We start from the raw sequence: 12,922 nt of genomic DNA, 5'->3' as shown, positions 1-12,922 counted from the left end.
TTACCAAGACACATCGAACACTTGTGAACTACCCACACCTAACCAAGAAGTTATGGCTTCAACTCAAGAATCCACAAGTAAAGAAAGTCCTTTTGACATTGATTGTACAAAGTTCTCGTCTCTAGATAAACTAATTCGAACGACAGCATATTGCAAACGAGCTATTAAAGCATTCAAGAAACTTTCAACTCCATTTACATTCAACAAATTGAACTTCAAAGAGCTTCATGAGTCTACTTTATGTTGGTTGAGATACATACAAAGCTTACATTTCAGCACTAGTATTAAAAGCTTAAAACTTGGCAGGACTGATCATCTCCAAAAACAATTAGGGTTGTTTTTGGATGAATATGGAATATTGAGATGCAGAGGAAGACTTCATAATGCTTATCTGTCATCGGAAATGAAATTTCCTGTGCTTTTACCTAAAAATGACCACTTTACCAATTTGGTAATAAATGACTATCATGTAAAACTACAACATGTTGGTGTTCAACACACTTTATCGGAAGTCCGAAAACACTATTGGATTATTCAAGGAAGATCTCAAGTGTCTAAGATTATCAGACAATGCAAGAAATGCAGAAGATGGGATGGAGGTCCATTCAAAATGCCGTCTTTCCCTCCCCTACCAATGGAACGTGTTACCCAAAATATTCCTTTTTCATACACTGGTCTAGATTACTTTGGTCCGTTGTGCGTGAAGAGCAATGAACTCACTGATGACTCAAGAAAGGTATATGGTTGTATTTTTACATGCTTAACTGTTAGAGCTATTCACCTAGAACTGGTCAGTGATATGACGTCAAGTGAATTCTTGTTGGCTTTGAAGCGATTTGTAAGTAGAAGAGGAAAACCTTTGGAGATATATTTGGACAATGCTCCACAGTTTAAACTAGCTTCTTCATTCTTAGAGAATATCTGGGAAAACAACTTCGTAGATGATGACGTCTTATCTTTTGTACATAGCAATGGGTGTAAATTCAACTTCATCCCCGAATTCGCTCCTTGGATGGGAGGATTCTACGAACGGCTCATTTCTAGTGTAAAAAAATGCTTGAAGAAAACTATTGGACAATTGAAGTTGACATACACACAGCTAGAAACTGTATTATACGAAACTGAGGCCATTTTGAATTCAAGACCTCTTGTGTACGTTTCTTCCGAAGACATATGTCTCAGTGATGAAATCATAACTCCCGGACATTTTTTTGAATTTCCATGGTAAAAATGGTTTGATTGGAAATTTAAAGTCACATAACATCCAAACTAACAAGGACTTCGAAAGAACATCAAGAAAAAACATTCTTGAAATTTGGAAAAAAGGAGAAAATGTGTTAAGTTTATTTTGGAAGATCTGGCTTCAAGATTACTTAATGAGCCTACGTGAAAGAAAAACAACTGAAATGAAGCAGAAAAAAGGAACTACAACAAACAAACCAAATGTTGGAGAAACTGTTCTGATCCATGAAGCACTACCACGAGGAAGTTGGAAAATGGGCAGAATAGTAGAACTTCACTCAAGTCGAGACGGAAAAATAAGTAAGGTAGTGCTACAGTAATTCTCAGCTCGAAGAAGAAAGTTGTACGTCCCTTAAATCTCTTATATCCACTAGAAGTGAAGAATTATTAGTGTTTGTCCTTCGCCCGGAGTGTGCCAAAGGCATGGATTACAATATATTTAATGCCAGCTGGTTATAATTCATTTGTTATTGTTTTGAACTTATAATTGTTACTATGAAAATACAAAAACTGTGAACCAAACTCTTAACTTATTTCAGTTTTATTCAACCTTTAATCTTATAAAACTAACTAACTTTAAACTTGAACAACTAACTATTTGACAAGCTTTGCCCCGTTTTACTTCATAAGTGAGCTCGTTCGCATGTCTCAATAACGTCCTGGTTGAAGTTCGTTCGCTACGCTGACTCACCTTTAGGTTGGAGCTCGTTCGCTGCGCTCACTTGCCTTCAGGTTAGCTCGTTCGCTACGCTAACTCGCCTCCAGGTTGAAGTTTGTTCGCTACGCTCACTCACCTTTTGGTTGCAAATTAGCTGTTGTCATAAATTAAAAAAAAATAATAGTGCTGCACCCTGTTGGTAATCATTGTAAGTTTTTAATGCTTTTGCATATCATAGAACCAACTATTTAGTTGAAACAGCTGACTAAATTCTTTAATTCCCTTTTAATATGAATACTCATAAGGTTAACATGGGGAACTATAGAGCCACTGGGGCGGAGCCCGAAAGGATTTTTGAGATAAGAATATGCTTATATGTTAATCGGGAATGTGAGCTATCATCATGCCAAATTTCAGCAAAATCCGTCCAGTGGTTAATGCGTTTACTTGTCACAAACATACATCCATACATCCTACTAATATTATAAATGAGAAAGTTTGGATGTATGGACATACATCCATACATCCAAACTTTCTCATTTATAATATTAGTAGGATTCTGTAAGACCAAATTCTTACCAGAAAATTGTGGGCGTCTGGTAAGTTGCAGAAAAGTGAGAGAGGTCTTAAATTAAAGGTCTTGACCCCAGGGACTCGAAGAACTATATAATTTGAGGGTGATAATAGACTAAACTTGTGTAATATAATGCCCTATAGACTCAATGTTGCCTTCCAAACATCCTTCCTTTTGCTGAAGTACAAGCAGCATCCTTTGAGCGTACGCCATTCTATAGCCTACTACCCTATATTGTATGCTTAGCGAATATCTGGTTAAAACGTAGAGAGAGTTACAAAACACAAACTATTTAAGGTGTTTACGATCTACTAACGACATAATCTATTTGCCGCACACAACAGTGTTTTGCTCGACGATTTGTTATTATTTTGGTCTGATCTGAACTATCGATTGTATTTTTATCAGTAACTATCGAAGTTCACGCCGAATCTACTACAGGAATAATAGTTTATAGTTAGCCCTTGATTATAGTTGCTAGTGATTGGATCATCGACATTGACTAGCGATATAGCATTTTGATTTTGCTCAAATTTTACACATCTGAATAGCCGATAGCTAATAACAACTGATTGGTTAATAACATAGTTATTTTGTATAATATAGTACTTAGTACTAATTATTACCATCCAACGTTATTTACTTTAACGATTGCGTAAATATAAGGATAGCTGTTTTAGTGCTCGCACAGCTAGCGTTAGCCTGTAGAATAATTGGGATCTTTAAAGGATAACTGTGGGGTTTAGTTATCCAAATTAACCTACCGTAACCTATCCTAGACTGCTTGAAGTACATATATTCACCATCCTTGTTAGCTGTGCAGGCTATCTACCCTTAACCTTTTTGTTGTTTCGAGCGCATTTGCGTGGGGTTAGGGTAGCGAACAAGGTTCATACGGGCGTTTAGGTAACGATTAACCTACCGTAACCTATCCTAGAAAGCTTGAAGAATATTTAGCATCCTAGTTAGCTGTGCAGGCTATCTACTCTTAACCTTTTTGTTGTTTCAAGCGCATTTGCGTGGGGATAGGGTAGCAAACGAGGTTCATACGGGCGTTTAGGTAAGGATTAACCAACCGTAACCTATCCTAGATTGCTTGAAGAATATTCAGCATCCTAGTTAGCTGGGTAGGCTATCTACTCTTAACCTTATTGTTATTTCGAGCGCATTGGCGCGGGATTAGGGTAGCGATCGGAGCATAACAAGGATTAGTTTGTTCTTACAACCTTTGATACCGATCCTAGTTTGCTCGAAGAACATTCAGCCTCCTAACTGGATGTACAAGCTATCGCACCTAATTCTTGAAATAGACTCTAATGCGAGAATTGAATTAACAGAGAACACGGCACATAGATTATACACGACAACGTTTTCTTACGCGTCTGATAGGGTAACGATGATGAGTGAATAGCGACAACTGGTTCGCACATTTCACTGAGTTACCCTATCATTTTCAATAAAGGAATTTGATTGAACACAGACGATTGATGCTATAGATTATTCGAATCAAAATTAATATTGAGTGGAATTTCAGAAAACAATATTTTGTTGGTTCATATCGACCCCTGGAAATTTAAACCCAACCCTGCTGAACTATCTTTGGGCGATAAGATAAAGAAATCGACACACACACGGAAATTCCGTCACACTATTTCTAGGTGATTATTCATGCATATATTTATTTAATCAAAATATAAAATATACCTTACTATTGCCAAAACAATTGATTTATTTTTTATAGCCTCCGGTTTACCGATTAATATTAAATATGGAATCAATGTTTTAAATTGTAATCCTTAATTATTGCAATGTTTAATGATTACCGTAAAGCAGTGATTTATATAATTTTTAAAATATAAATTCAGCTCCACGCTTACTCCGTACACATAGAGAAAGCTTCAATATCACTCGTTAAGTGACAAATTTCATTAAGATTTAACATAAGCAAACAAAGACAAATAGGTCCAATGGAAAATATTGTCAATACATTATTTGTTAAAGTCCGAGTGGTCAAATTAATAAAGGTTATGTGTTTTCAAATCCATACTAAGGTTGAAGTTTTATCGCATACTATATTAAATTTATTTTTGATGCCGCACACTTATTAATCGCAGCCAAATGGGGGGGTACAATTCCAGGGGGGTACAATTCCACCCCGTACACTGATCAAATAAACGTGAGTTTTAACTGGGGGTACAATTCCTGGGGGTTTCAATTCCAGCCCCTACAGTTTTTTAGATGCCAGTGGATGTAATCGAAGCACTCGTGCATAACAATATCAAAGTTTTATGAGGGGGGTACAATTCCAGCCCGTACATGCCGTTTTGGTAGAGAAAATAAGACGTCATTGTGACGTCAATAGCCTGCAGGGGGTACAATTCTAGAGGAGTACAATTCCTCCACCCCGACCAATGAATGCATAACCCACAAAGTCCTTCTCTTGAGTTTAGTCTAATATTGCAATTAACAGTTAACATAGCAAATAAATGAACCACTGAAACTTCTTATTTTTGACTTGAAATGTCTTGATTGTTGGTGGCTTCCAGTCAATAAACTCTGTATAAGTATTAAGTTTACTTTTGGAACTGGCAACGCAACCTTGTCGTTGTGGTAGCAAGAATAAGTTGCTTAGCAGAACTGAAAAATATTCATCTCACCATGTGAGTGTGTATCTGGATTCCTTTCAGTTAGACCAGACCTCTCTTCTTCTACTCTTCTTATACGCATAAGATCTCTTATTTAATTCTATACTCCTTATCCTATTATAAATTTTGAAGCTTGTTTTTTGTGTCTAGTTCATGTACGTTCACACTGATCGCTGGGGTAGACAAACTTTTGTTTCTATTATTTTAGTGTTATTTTATTTTCATGATTTGTGTTTTATTATTTGGTTATATAACTAGGAGACCAGTTATTGTTTATGATTAAATCGTCTTATTTGGTTAAATGAGGTTTTAAATTACTGAAATAACAAGAAACGAATTGTAAACAAAACATAACCTCTACAGTTGGGCGTACTGAACTAACAATAAAATTGGCTTCAGCTGTTCCATAAGGATGACAAATCTATTAAGGGAGTATGATTTATCTATGCTATAACCTACTGAATATTAAACATCAATATTTGCTCCCAAAATAGCTGATGAGTTTCTTTACATAAACAGCTGTTTTTTGTTTTAAAATTTGTCCTGTGTAGTTCTTATGGGGGTAAATGGACCTTTGAGAGCGTCTCCCGCCTTTACGGGTAAGAATTTCTAAATTCTAAAACCTTATTGCAAAACTACAAATTGAGACGAATCTTTTGACATATCAAACGTTGAAATTGGTCACAAATAAGGTAGGAGTAATGTTCATAAAAAAAGGCTTCACATATAGATACTAACCTCCAAAGCATTCCAGTCATTGAACCTTAGCTGTTTTTTGTCATCGTCCAATATATGTTTTACCTTCACCATGAAATCCTAGAACAAAAGAGATGATATATACATTTTAGTTTAGGATCCTAACCCTTTGAGCCTTAAAGGCCGATACGATATAACAATCATTAAGGGCAACTAACATTTAAAAAATCTCAATTTTCAACCTTTTAACAACTAAAAACTACTTGCGTAATCCTACAAAAATGACTCGAATCTGTACATGACAAGTGCTGCAGGCTGAAAGTCAAGCTTGGTTCACTCACGGTTTGCTTGTATTGCTAGTGCAGTTAACCCATCTAGCCCAGGCCAGGTGTAAGCCTACTGTAACAGAGCTTGGAGGGAGAGGCCCACCTAAAATTTAGCTCGAGTGTAAGTTGACAAGATATATATATATATATATATATATATATATATATATATATATTAAGCAGAGGTTAATTAATTACATGAAAGGGAATCTTACTTAAATACCTCTTACGTAAATACCATGTGTCAGTAGTAAGTAGGGCCTTGTATGATTTTTTTCAACTGTGACAGAGTTGCAGTAACTTAGTCCAATTCAGAGCTGCTTAGCTTGGGTTGTAACCAACCAGTAAGACTTAAAAGACAGTCGTTTATTTAACTACATGATACATTTTTTAGATTTAATTTCAGCTTCATAATTTGTATTAACCCTCCCAGTGTTACTCGACGAAAATTCGACAAGCAGCACACTTTGTGTAGTGTTACTTGTCGATTTTTCGACACGCAGACATCGTTTACGGCGAAGGCTCTATGACTGACTGAATCGGATTGAACTGGATTGAGTTAGGTATCGTTCTTTCCGTAATATTCTAAGCTTTCTCCAGAGGTCTGTCTCTAAGCGCTATTCATTTTAGTTCCGAAAATATTGTAGCAGACAGCTGACGTGCGTGTATTTGTAAACAGCTAGGTTCCCCCGGACCGATGACTGATGTGTTTTATTACGTTTATAATTGTTTTAGTGTTAAAAATCTAAAGTAGTGATATACGTGGTGCATTATAAGAAGATTTAAGTGGTTTTGAAGTGCTGGTTGATGATCCTGAAGAAGTAGGTAGTAATATTGATGTAAATTATCAGCCAGATTCCTAGCTATGGTTAGGCTATGCATTCTTAGCTAAACGCTATGTACTGAAATCAGTTTTTTGCCCATAACTTATTTATTTGCAAATATACTGATGTATAGTTTTAAACATGTGTTCATTAATTGATTGTTTATGTTTACCAATTTTGTAAATAGAATGGATTGAATAAAATAATGTACCTATCTTTTGATTTGAATCTAATTATTATACAATAAATGGCGACGAGGATGGGATATGGAAACAAGAGGTTTGTGGTCCGTCTGAAGAACAAACTTTCGTCCATAGCAATAAGCAAAGAATTTCTTTACCCCCCAGTAAATTGCTGTAGCTTCTTTGTCTATTTGACTGTACTGTTTTTCACTTTTTGATAAAGATCGGGAAGCAAAAGCTATGGGTTGTTCCGACCCATCAGGAAACTTATGGGAAATTACTGCTCCCAATCCATAAGGAGATGCGTCAGTTGAGAGTATTAGAGGAAGTTTTGGATTGTAGTGTGCTAGAGTGTTGTCATTGGCTATGTGCTTTTTAACATTGATAAAGCTGTTTTCACATTCTTGTGACCATTCAAATCGCTGTCCTTTCTGTAGTAACTTATTCAATGGATATAGCTTTTCGGCCAGTCTTGGTATGAATTTGTTGTAGTAATTGGCCATGCCAATGAAAGATCGTAGTTGATTCACATTTCTAGGTTTTTCTGCCTCGATAATTGCTTTGACCTTTTCTGAGTTTTTCTTCAGCCCGTTTTCATCAATTGTATGTCCCAAGTATGTTATTCTTTGTTGAAAGAATTTACATTTGTCAAAATTTAATTTCAAGTTATGCGCTCTAAGTTTTTCTAGGACAGTTTTTAATCTCTCTAGTGTACTCTTGTAATCTGTACCTTGAATGATTATATCATCGAAAAAGCACTTAACTCCATCAGTCCCTTGCAGTACCTTATCCATGAATCTTTGCCACAGTGCTGGTGCTACTTTCACTCCAAACATCAACCTGTTTACTTTATACAAACCTTTCTGAGTGCTTATTGTTTGTAGCAGAGCACTTTCAGAGTCCATTGGCATGTGTAAGTAAGCATTACTAACATCGAGTGTGCAGAAAAATTTACCTCCATTCATCTCTGCAAAGATGTCCTCAATTCTTTGTATTGGATACTTCTCATCACGGATAACTTTATTCAACGTAGTCTTGTAATCTGCACATATTCGTACCGAACCATTAGGTTTTACTCTAGGAGGATTAAACATTAAGGAGAGGACACGCTGTAGTTTCGTTGAAGCCAGCGTACTGGGGAGGGGGGGAGGCAGCGCTACTCTCCCGCCCCCCTCTCATAACTGCGTTGTATGCGTTACTGGAAGATTTGGTAACAGAAATATCAATTAACTATTTAAAAATTAGACTTCATCATGCTACGAAAATTAAAAAGTTAAATTCTAACCGTAATATTAGGAACCTATTAAGAGGAAAGTCATATTTATGAACCAATAGTACGTTCAAAAGTGAGTAATTTACACAAGGATGACTTATTTTTTAGAATTCGTTGTCCTTGTTTTTATTTTTTGTCATACTTGTATTGTTTTTTATTTATAATACTCTAACCAGAGCGCGGGACTCCGGTTCCTGGGGACACCGCCATATCACCAATGGATTTTACTGTTCATAAATTAAAACTCAAATCATGAGTAGTACTGTATGTGTATTTGAACATTTTCTTAAAGAGAAATAAAATAAGTTTTTATCCTTTAAAAGAATGATAAACGCACTTTGGCGGTCAGAAGACGCGATGATTGTTGAACATTTACACTTTTTACTCGAAGTTTCTTTAGGTAAACAGATCAAATATAGTTCAATATGATATTTAAAAAATCAAGAATTTGATTGCCAAGGAATTGTTTTACTTTTTATGATTGTAATTTAATTGTAACGGCTGTTGGTGTAAAAAAAGTTAGAGCGGCTTTGCATTTTTTCTTAACTTTGGCTATTTAAAATCACCTGCCTAGCACATAAATGACTTAAAACTAGTAAAAAGTTATATTAACAAATCGAGAAAACTATGAAAAATGCAAATTTAAAATGTATTTCATCACCCGAATTAAAATTTTCATTTTAACCTATTATTAGTAAGATTGTTTTATAAACTGGAAAGATAAAAAAAACTTTATTGTAATTATTTTTCAAAATACCACTTTTAAATATAGGTAAATATATATTTTTATTTCCAGAAACTCTTAAGGAACACGAATAAATTGTTAATTTGTGTAGATACATCATATTTTTTTCAAAAACGTAATTAAAGTAATCATATGTTCAAAGTTCAGGTCAATTCTTTCAACTTTGATCTTCAATAATAAATAATAAATAATATTTTTTATAGTAATGATTGACACCGTTCGAAAGGAAATTTAATTTACTTTAAGAATGCCATCGGTGAATAACACAGGTGTTTTAGTTTAGCGGCAATTTTAATTCGAAACAGCGCGCGTCACGTTTTTCCCTATCTCTCCCATGTTATAGCCGAGGCTTTTTGCCACTCTACGGCTCCGCGTGCCCCTCTAGTGTTCTGCTAAAGCTGGCTTCACCGCAACACGTGTATTCCTATTCGCGTGCCCTCTCCTTAATGTTTAATCCTCCTAGGTTTTACTACTGGCACAATTGGCGTACCCCATTCTGAGTTTTCAATCTTTGTAATAATACCAGCTTTTTCCAGTCGATCGAGTTCTTCTTCCACCTTTTGTTTAATAGCATAGGGCACTTGCCTCGGCTTCACAAATATTGGACCACAGTCTTCTTTTAGATTCAGGTGTCCTTTTTCATTTGGAATGCAACCAATTTCCTTACTGAATATATCTGAATAACTGTCAAGAACTTGTGTCAACTCAGATGAGTTTTGATTCAACATTCTAATATCACCAATTTCTAAATTGACTTCTCTTATCCAGTCTCTACCAAATATTGGTTCAACATCTTGGTCGATAATAAATAGTTTTCCGAAGTAAATCTTTTCTTTGTACTGAAACCTAACATATACTACGCCCTTAGTTTGTATGATTTCACCTGTATATGTGCGAAGCTGTACATGTGATTTGAACATTCTTTTATTGATATCTAATCTCTTATAGTCCTCAAATGAGATTGAAGATAGCGCTGCTCCTGTATCAAGTTCCATAGATAATGGTTTTCCTTCAATTTCTATTTTCATAATGAACTTATCACTGTTATTTACTTGAAGTTTATAAGAATCGTAGGTAGTATGATCTAACTGTTTTTCAATCTCTCTGTCCTCTAGTTGGTCAATTCGTTGTTTTCTTGGTCCTCCCATACATACCTTTGCAATATGCCCTACTTTGTTACATAAATTGCAAAATTCATTTCTAAACTTACATGTATTTGCTCTATGGTCTTTATCTCCACACCGATAACACCGTCCTTGTAGACCTGAAAACTTTGAACGGGAAGGAGAATATTGGTCTTTGTTTGTTGCCTGTACAGCGTTCTTATTCCCAGAGTATCTGTCCCATTTTCTTGTCTGATTCTCTACAACCTTGAGCACTGGAACTGCTGGTGGTGCTGTGTGAGCAGTCATCATGCTGCTTTCAGTTCTCGAAGCTTCCAGTGATGTTGCAAGTTCAAGTGCTTCCTTAAAAGTAGTTACAATTTTCTTCTGTAAAAGTTGTCCTTTAATATCATGGTCGTGAAGTCCTCTTACCAATTGCATGCGTAATAACATATCAGTTACTGACTTTCCACAATCACAGTTAAACTGACAATCTTTAGACAGTTTCTTCAATTCCATAGCGAATTCGATGATTGACTCATTCGGTTGTTGTACTCTACACACAAAGCGATGTTGTAATGTTAATACACTTGGTAATGGTTCCAAATGGTCTTTTAAAACAGTAACAACATTTTCATAGTTCATCTTGTAAGGGTCATCAGGGGCAACTATGTCTAGAAGCCGTTCATGTAGTTTAGGTGAAAGTGCATGTAGTAAACTACAAAGCTTTGTTTTCTCTTCATTTACATCTTTAAGTACCAGAAAATTTTCAAATCTTTTAATGAAATTCCTAAAAGATTCCTCTTCGTCGTATGGAACAAAACTAATGTTTGATGTTGTGCTTGGTCCCTTGTTATGTGGATTTGCTGCTGTAGGCTCTGTATTATTGTGTCGTGTCTTTTCATTTCTCAATACTGCTTCTAAAACAATGTACATTTCTTCTGTCTCACTTCTGTACGAGGCTAGATCATCTTGTTCTTCATCTTCAGTGGCTAGTTCAATTTTGGTTTGTGCATCTTCAAATTGTTTCCAATACGATCTTAAACTGTCTAACCTCACCTCTATCTCTGCACTTGTCATTTTATCAGTTGCTTTATTTTCTATAATTAGTTTAAATGCTTTGGAAATTTTGCCTTTTTGCAACTGATCTCATTATTCCTCAAAAGTAAAGTGGAAGGAAGGGAAAATAATTTCAAGAACAGGAAATGTTATGTTTAAAGTCAAGACAGACACTGGACTCACTTGGACTCGTCACTCAGACCAAAGACTTCCCTTACACTAAGGGGGGAGAGTTGATGTATAGTTTTAAACATGTGTTCATTAATTGATTGTTTATGTTTACCAATTTTGTAAATAGAATGGATTGAATAAAATAATGTACCTATCTTTTGATTTGAATCTAATTATTATACAATATATACTTCCTTATATTATTATATATTTGTAATCCTCATAAAATTTAGAACAAAGTGGCTATTTTCAAATATTTATAGGCCTATAATTTATACAATTTCATTGAGCGCGAACTTATTTTTTTTTTGAAAATTTTCGAAATTATATTTTTTTTACCTAAAAATTTTTTTTTTGAAAAAATGTTCCTTATGTTTTATATATATAATATTGAAGCCCATGATTTTCCAAACAAAATGGTATATAGAACATTAGAATTAACATTGTTTTAAGCTTCTCAGATCCGTTTTAATAAAACCTTGCAAATGCGCCAAAAATAGGTGGACATTAAGGCCTAAACTATGGACACTTGGAGGGTTAATGATCGAGGATCAGTGTCCACCTAAATTTTCTACTAATGGGTCATTCCATGTTAATGAGACTTTTTGACAAAAAAAGTTAAATTGAATAAAGTTGTAGGCCTATATCTTGATTAGTTATCAACTTCTTCGGACAAAACTGGGTATGCACAAAAACATTTTTTTGTCGATATTCCCGTAGCAGCAAACCTGCATACTCAGACCCCATATTATTCTTATGAAGAATAAGACAAATGTTATCTCCCTTAATTATGAACATAAATTATTATAACTATGTATGTGGCTTTACCTAGTTGAGTTATATTGATTGTTTTTTGTAAAATTAACCATTAACAAGTTTTTATACAAATAACACAGTTTTGATTCAACAATGTAACACCCGAAACATTCAGTGTAACACCAGTAACACAGGAAACTGTATTTATAAACCATTACTAAGCCTAAAAAATTACAATGGACATCTAGTCAAAGTATAACTTGGAGTATTGTTACTCCACAAAATCTTTTATAGAATAATAGTGTAATCCAATTCACAGATATCATGAATTTCTCAGCCAGATATCAATACCTAGGTCTATTTTAGGTAACACCCGTAACGCTACTTTTAAAATTAATACTGAAAAAATATCAAATAAACACAATTATAAGCTCACTCAGCATAATGTAATATGCAAGACCCAACGTTTTGAATGTGATTTAAAATATATACTTTTTTTCTTGTACTATTTTAAAGTAATTTATAATGTGAATGTGTGAATGTAACACCCATAACCATGGAATCACCCTAGTCCACATCATCTTACGACGGCCCTGAAGGGACATTCTGATTCTTTTTGTCTTTCATTCTACTTCGACTTTTATCTCGAAGTACTTCGACTTTTTTCT

At 34.8% G+C, this 12,922-nt stretch overlaps 1 protein-coding gene across 1 annotated transcript in view; it reads right to left on the bottom strand.

Annotated features, from left to right (window-relative positions):
- The window catches only part of LOC128981916 (obg-like ATPase 1), a 110,446-nt gene that overhangs the window by 24,557 nt on the left and 72,967 nt on the right, over positions 1-12,922 (bottom strand). Inside the window, exon 6 of the mRNA XM_054400910.1 lies at positions 5,858-5,935. Coding sequence (XP_054256885.1) covers positions 5,858-5,935 — 78 coding nt within the window. The remainder of the gene's footprint in view (positions 1-5,857; positions 5,936-12,922) is intronic.

This window comes from Macrosteles quadrilineatus, unplaced genomic scaffold (assembly GCF_028750875.1).
Source record: "Macrosteles quadrilineatus isolate MER2022 unplaced genomic scaffold, UCM_ALF_1.0 Scaffold_1__1_contigs__length_201487025, whole genome shotgun sequence".
NCBI lineage: Eukaryota > Metazoa > Arthropoda > Insecta > Hemiptera > Cicadellidae > Macrosteles > Macrosteles quadrilineatus.
This window is presented reverse-complemented; position numbering and strand designations above follow the sequence as displayed.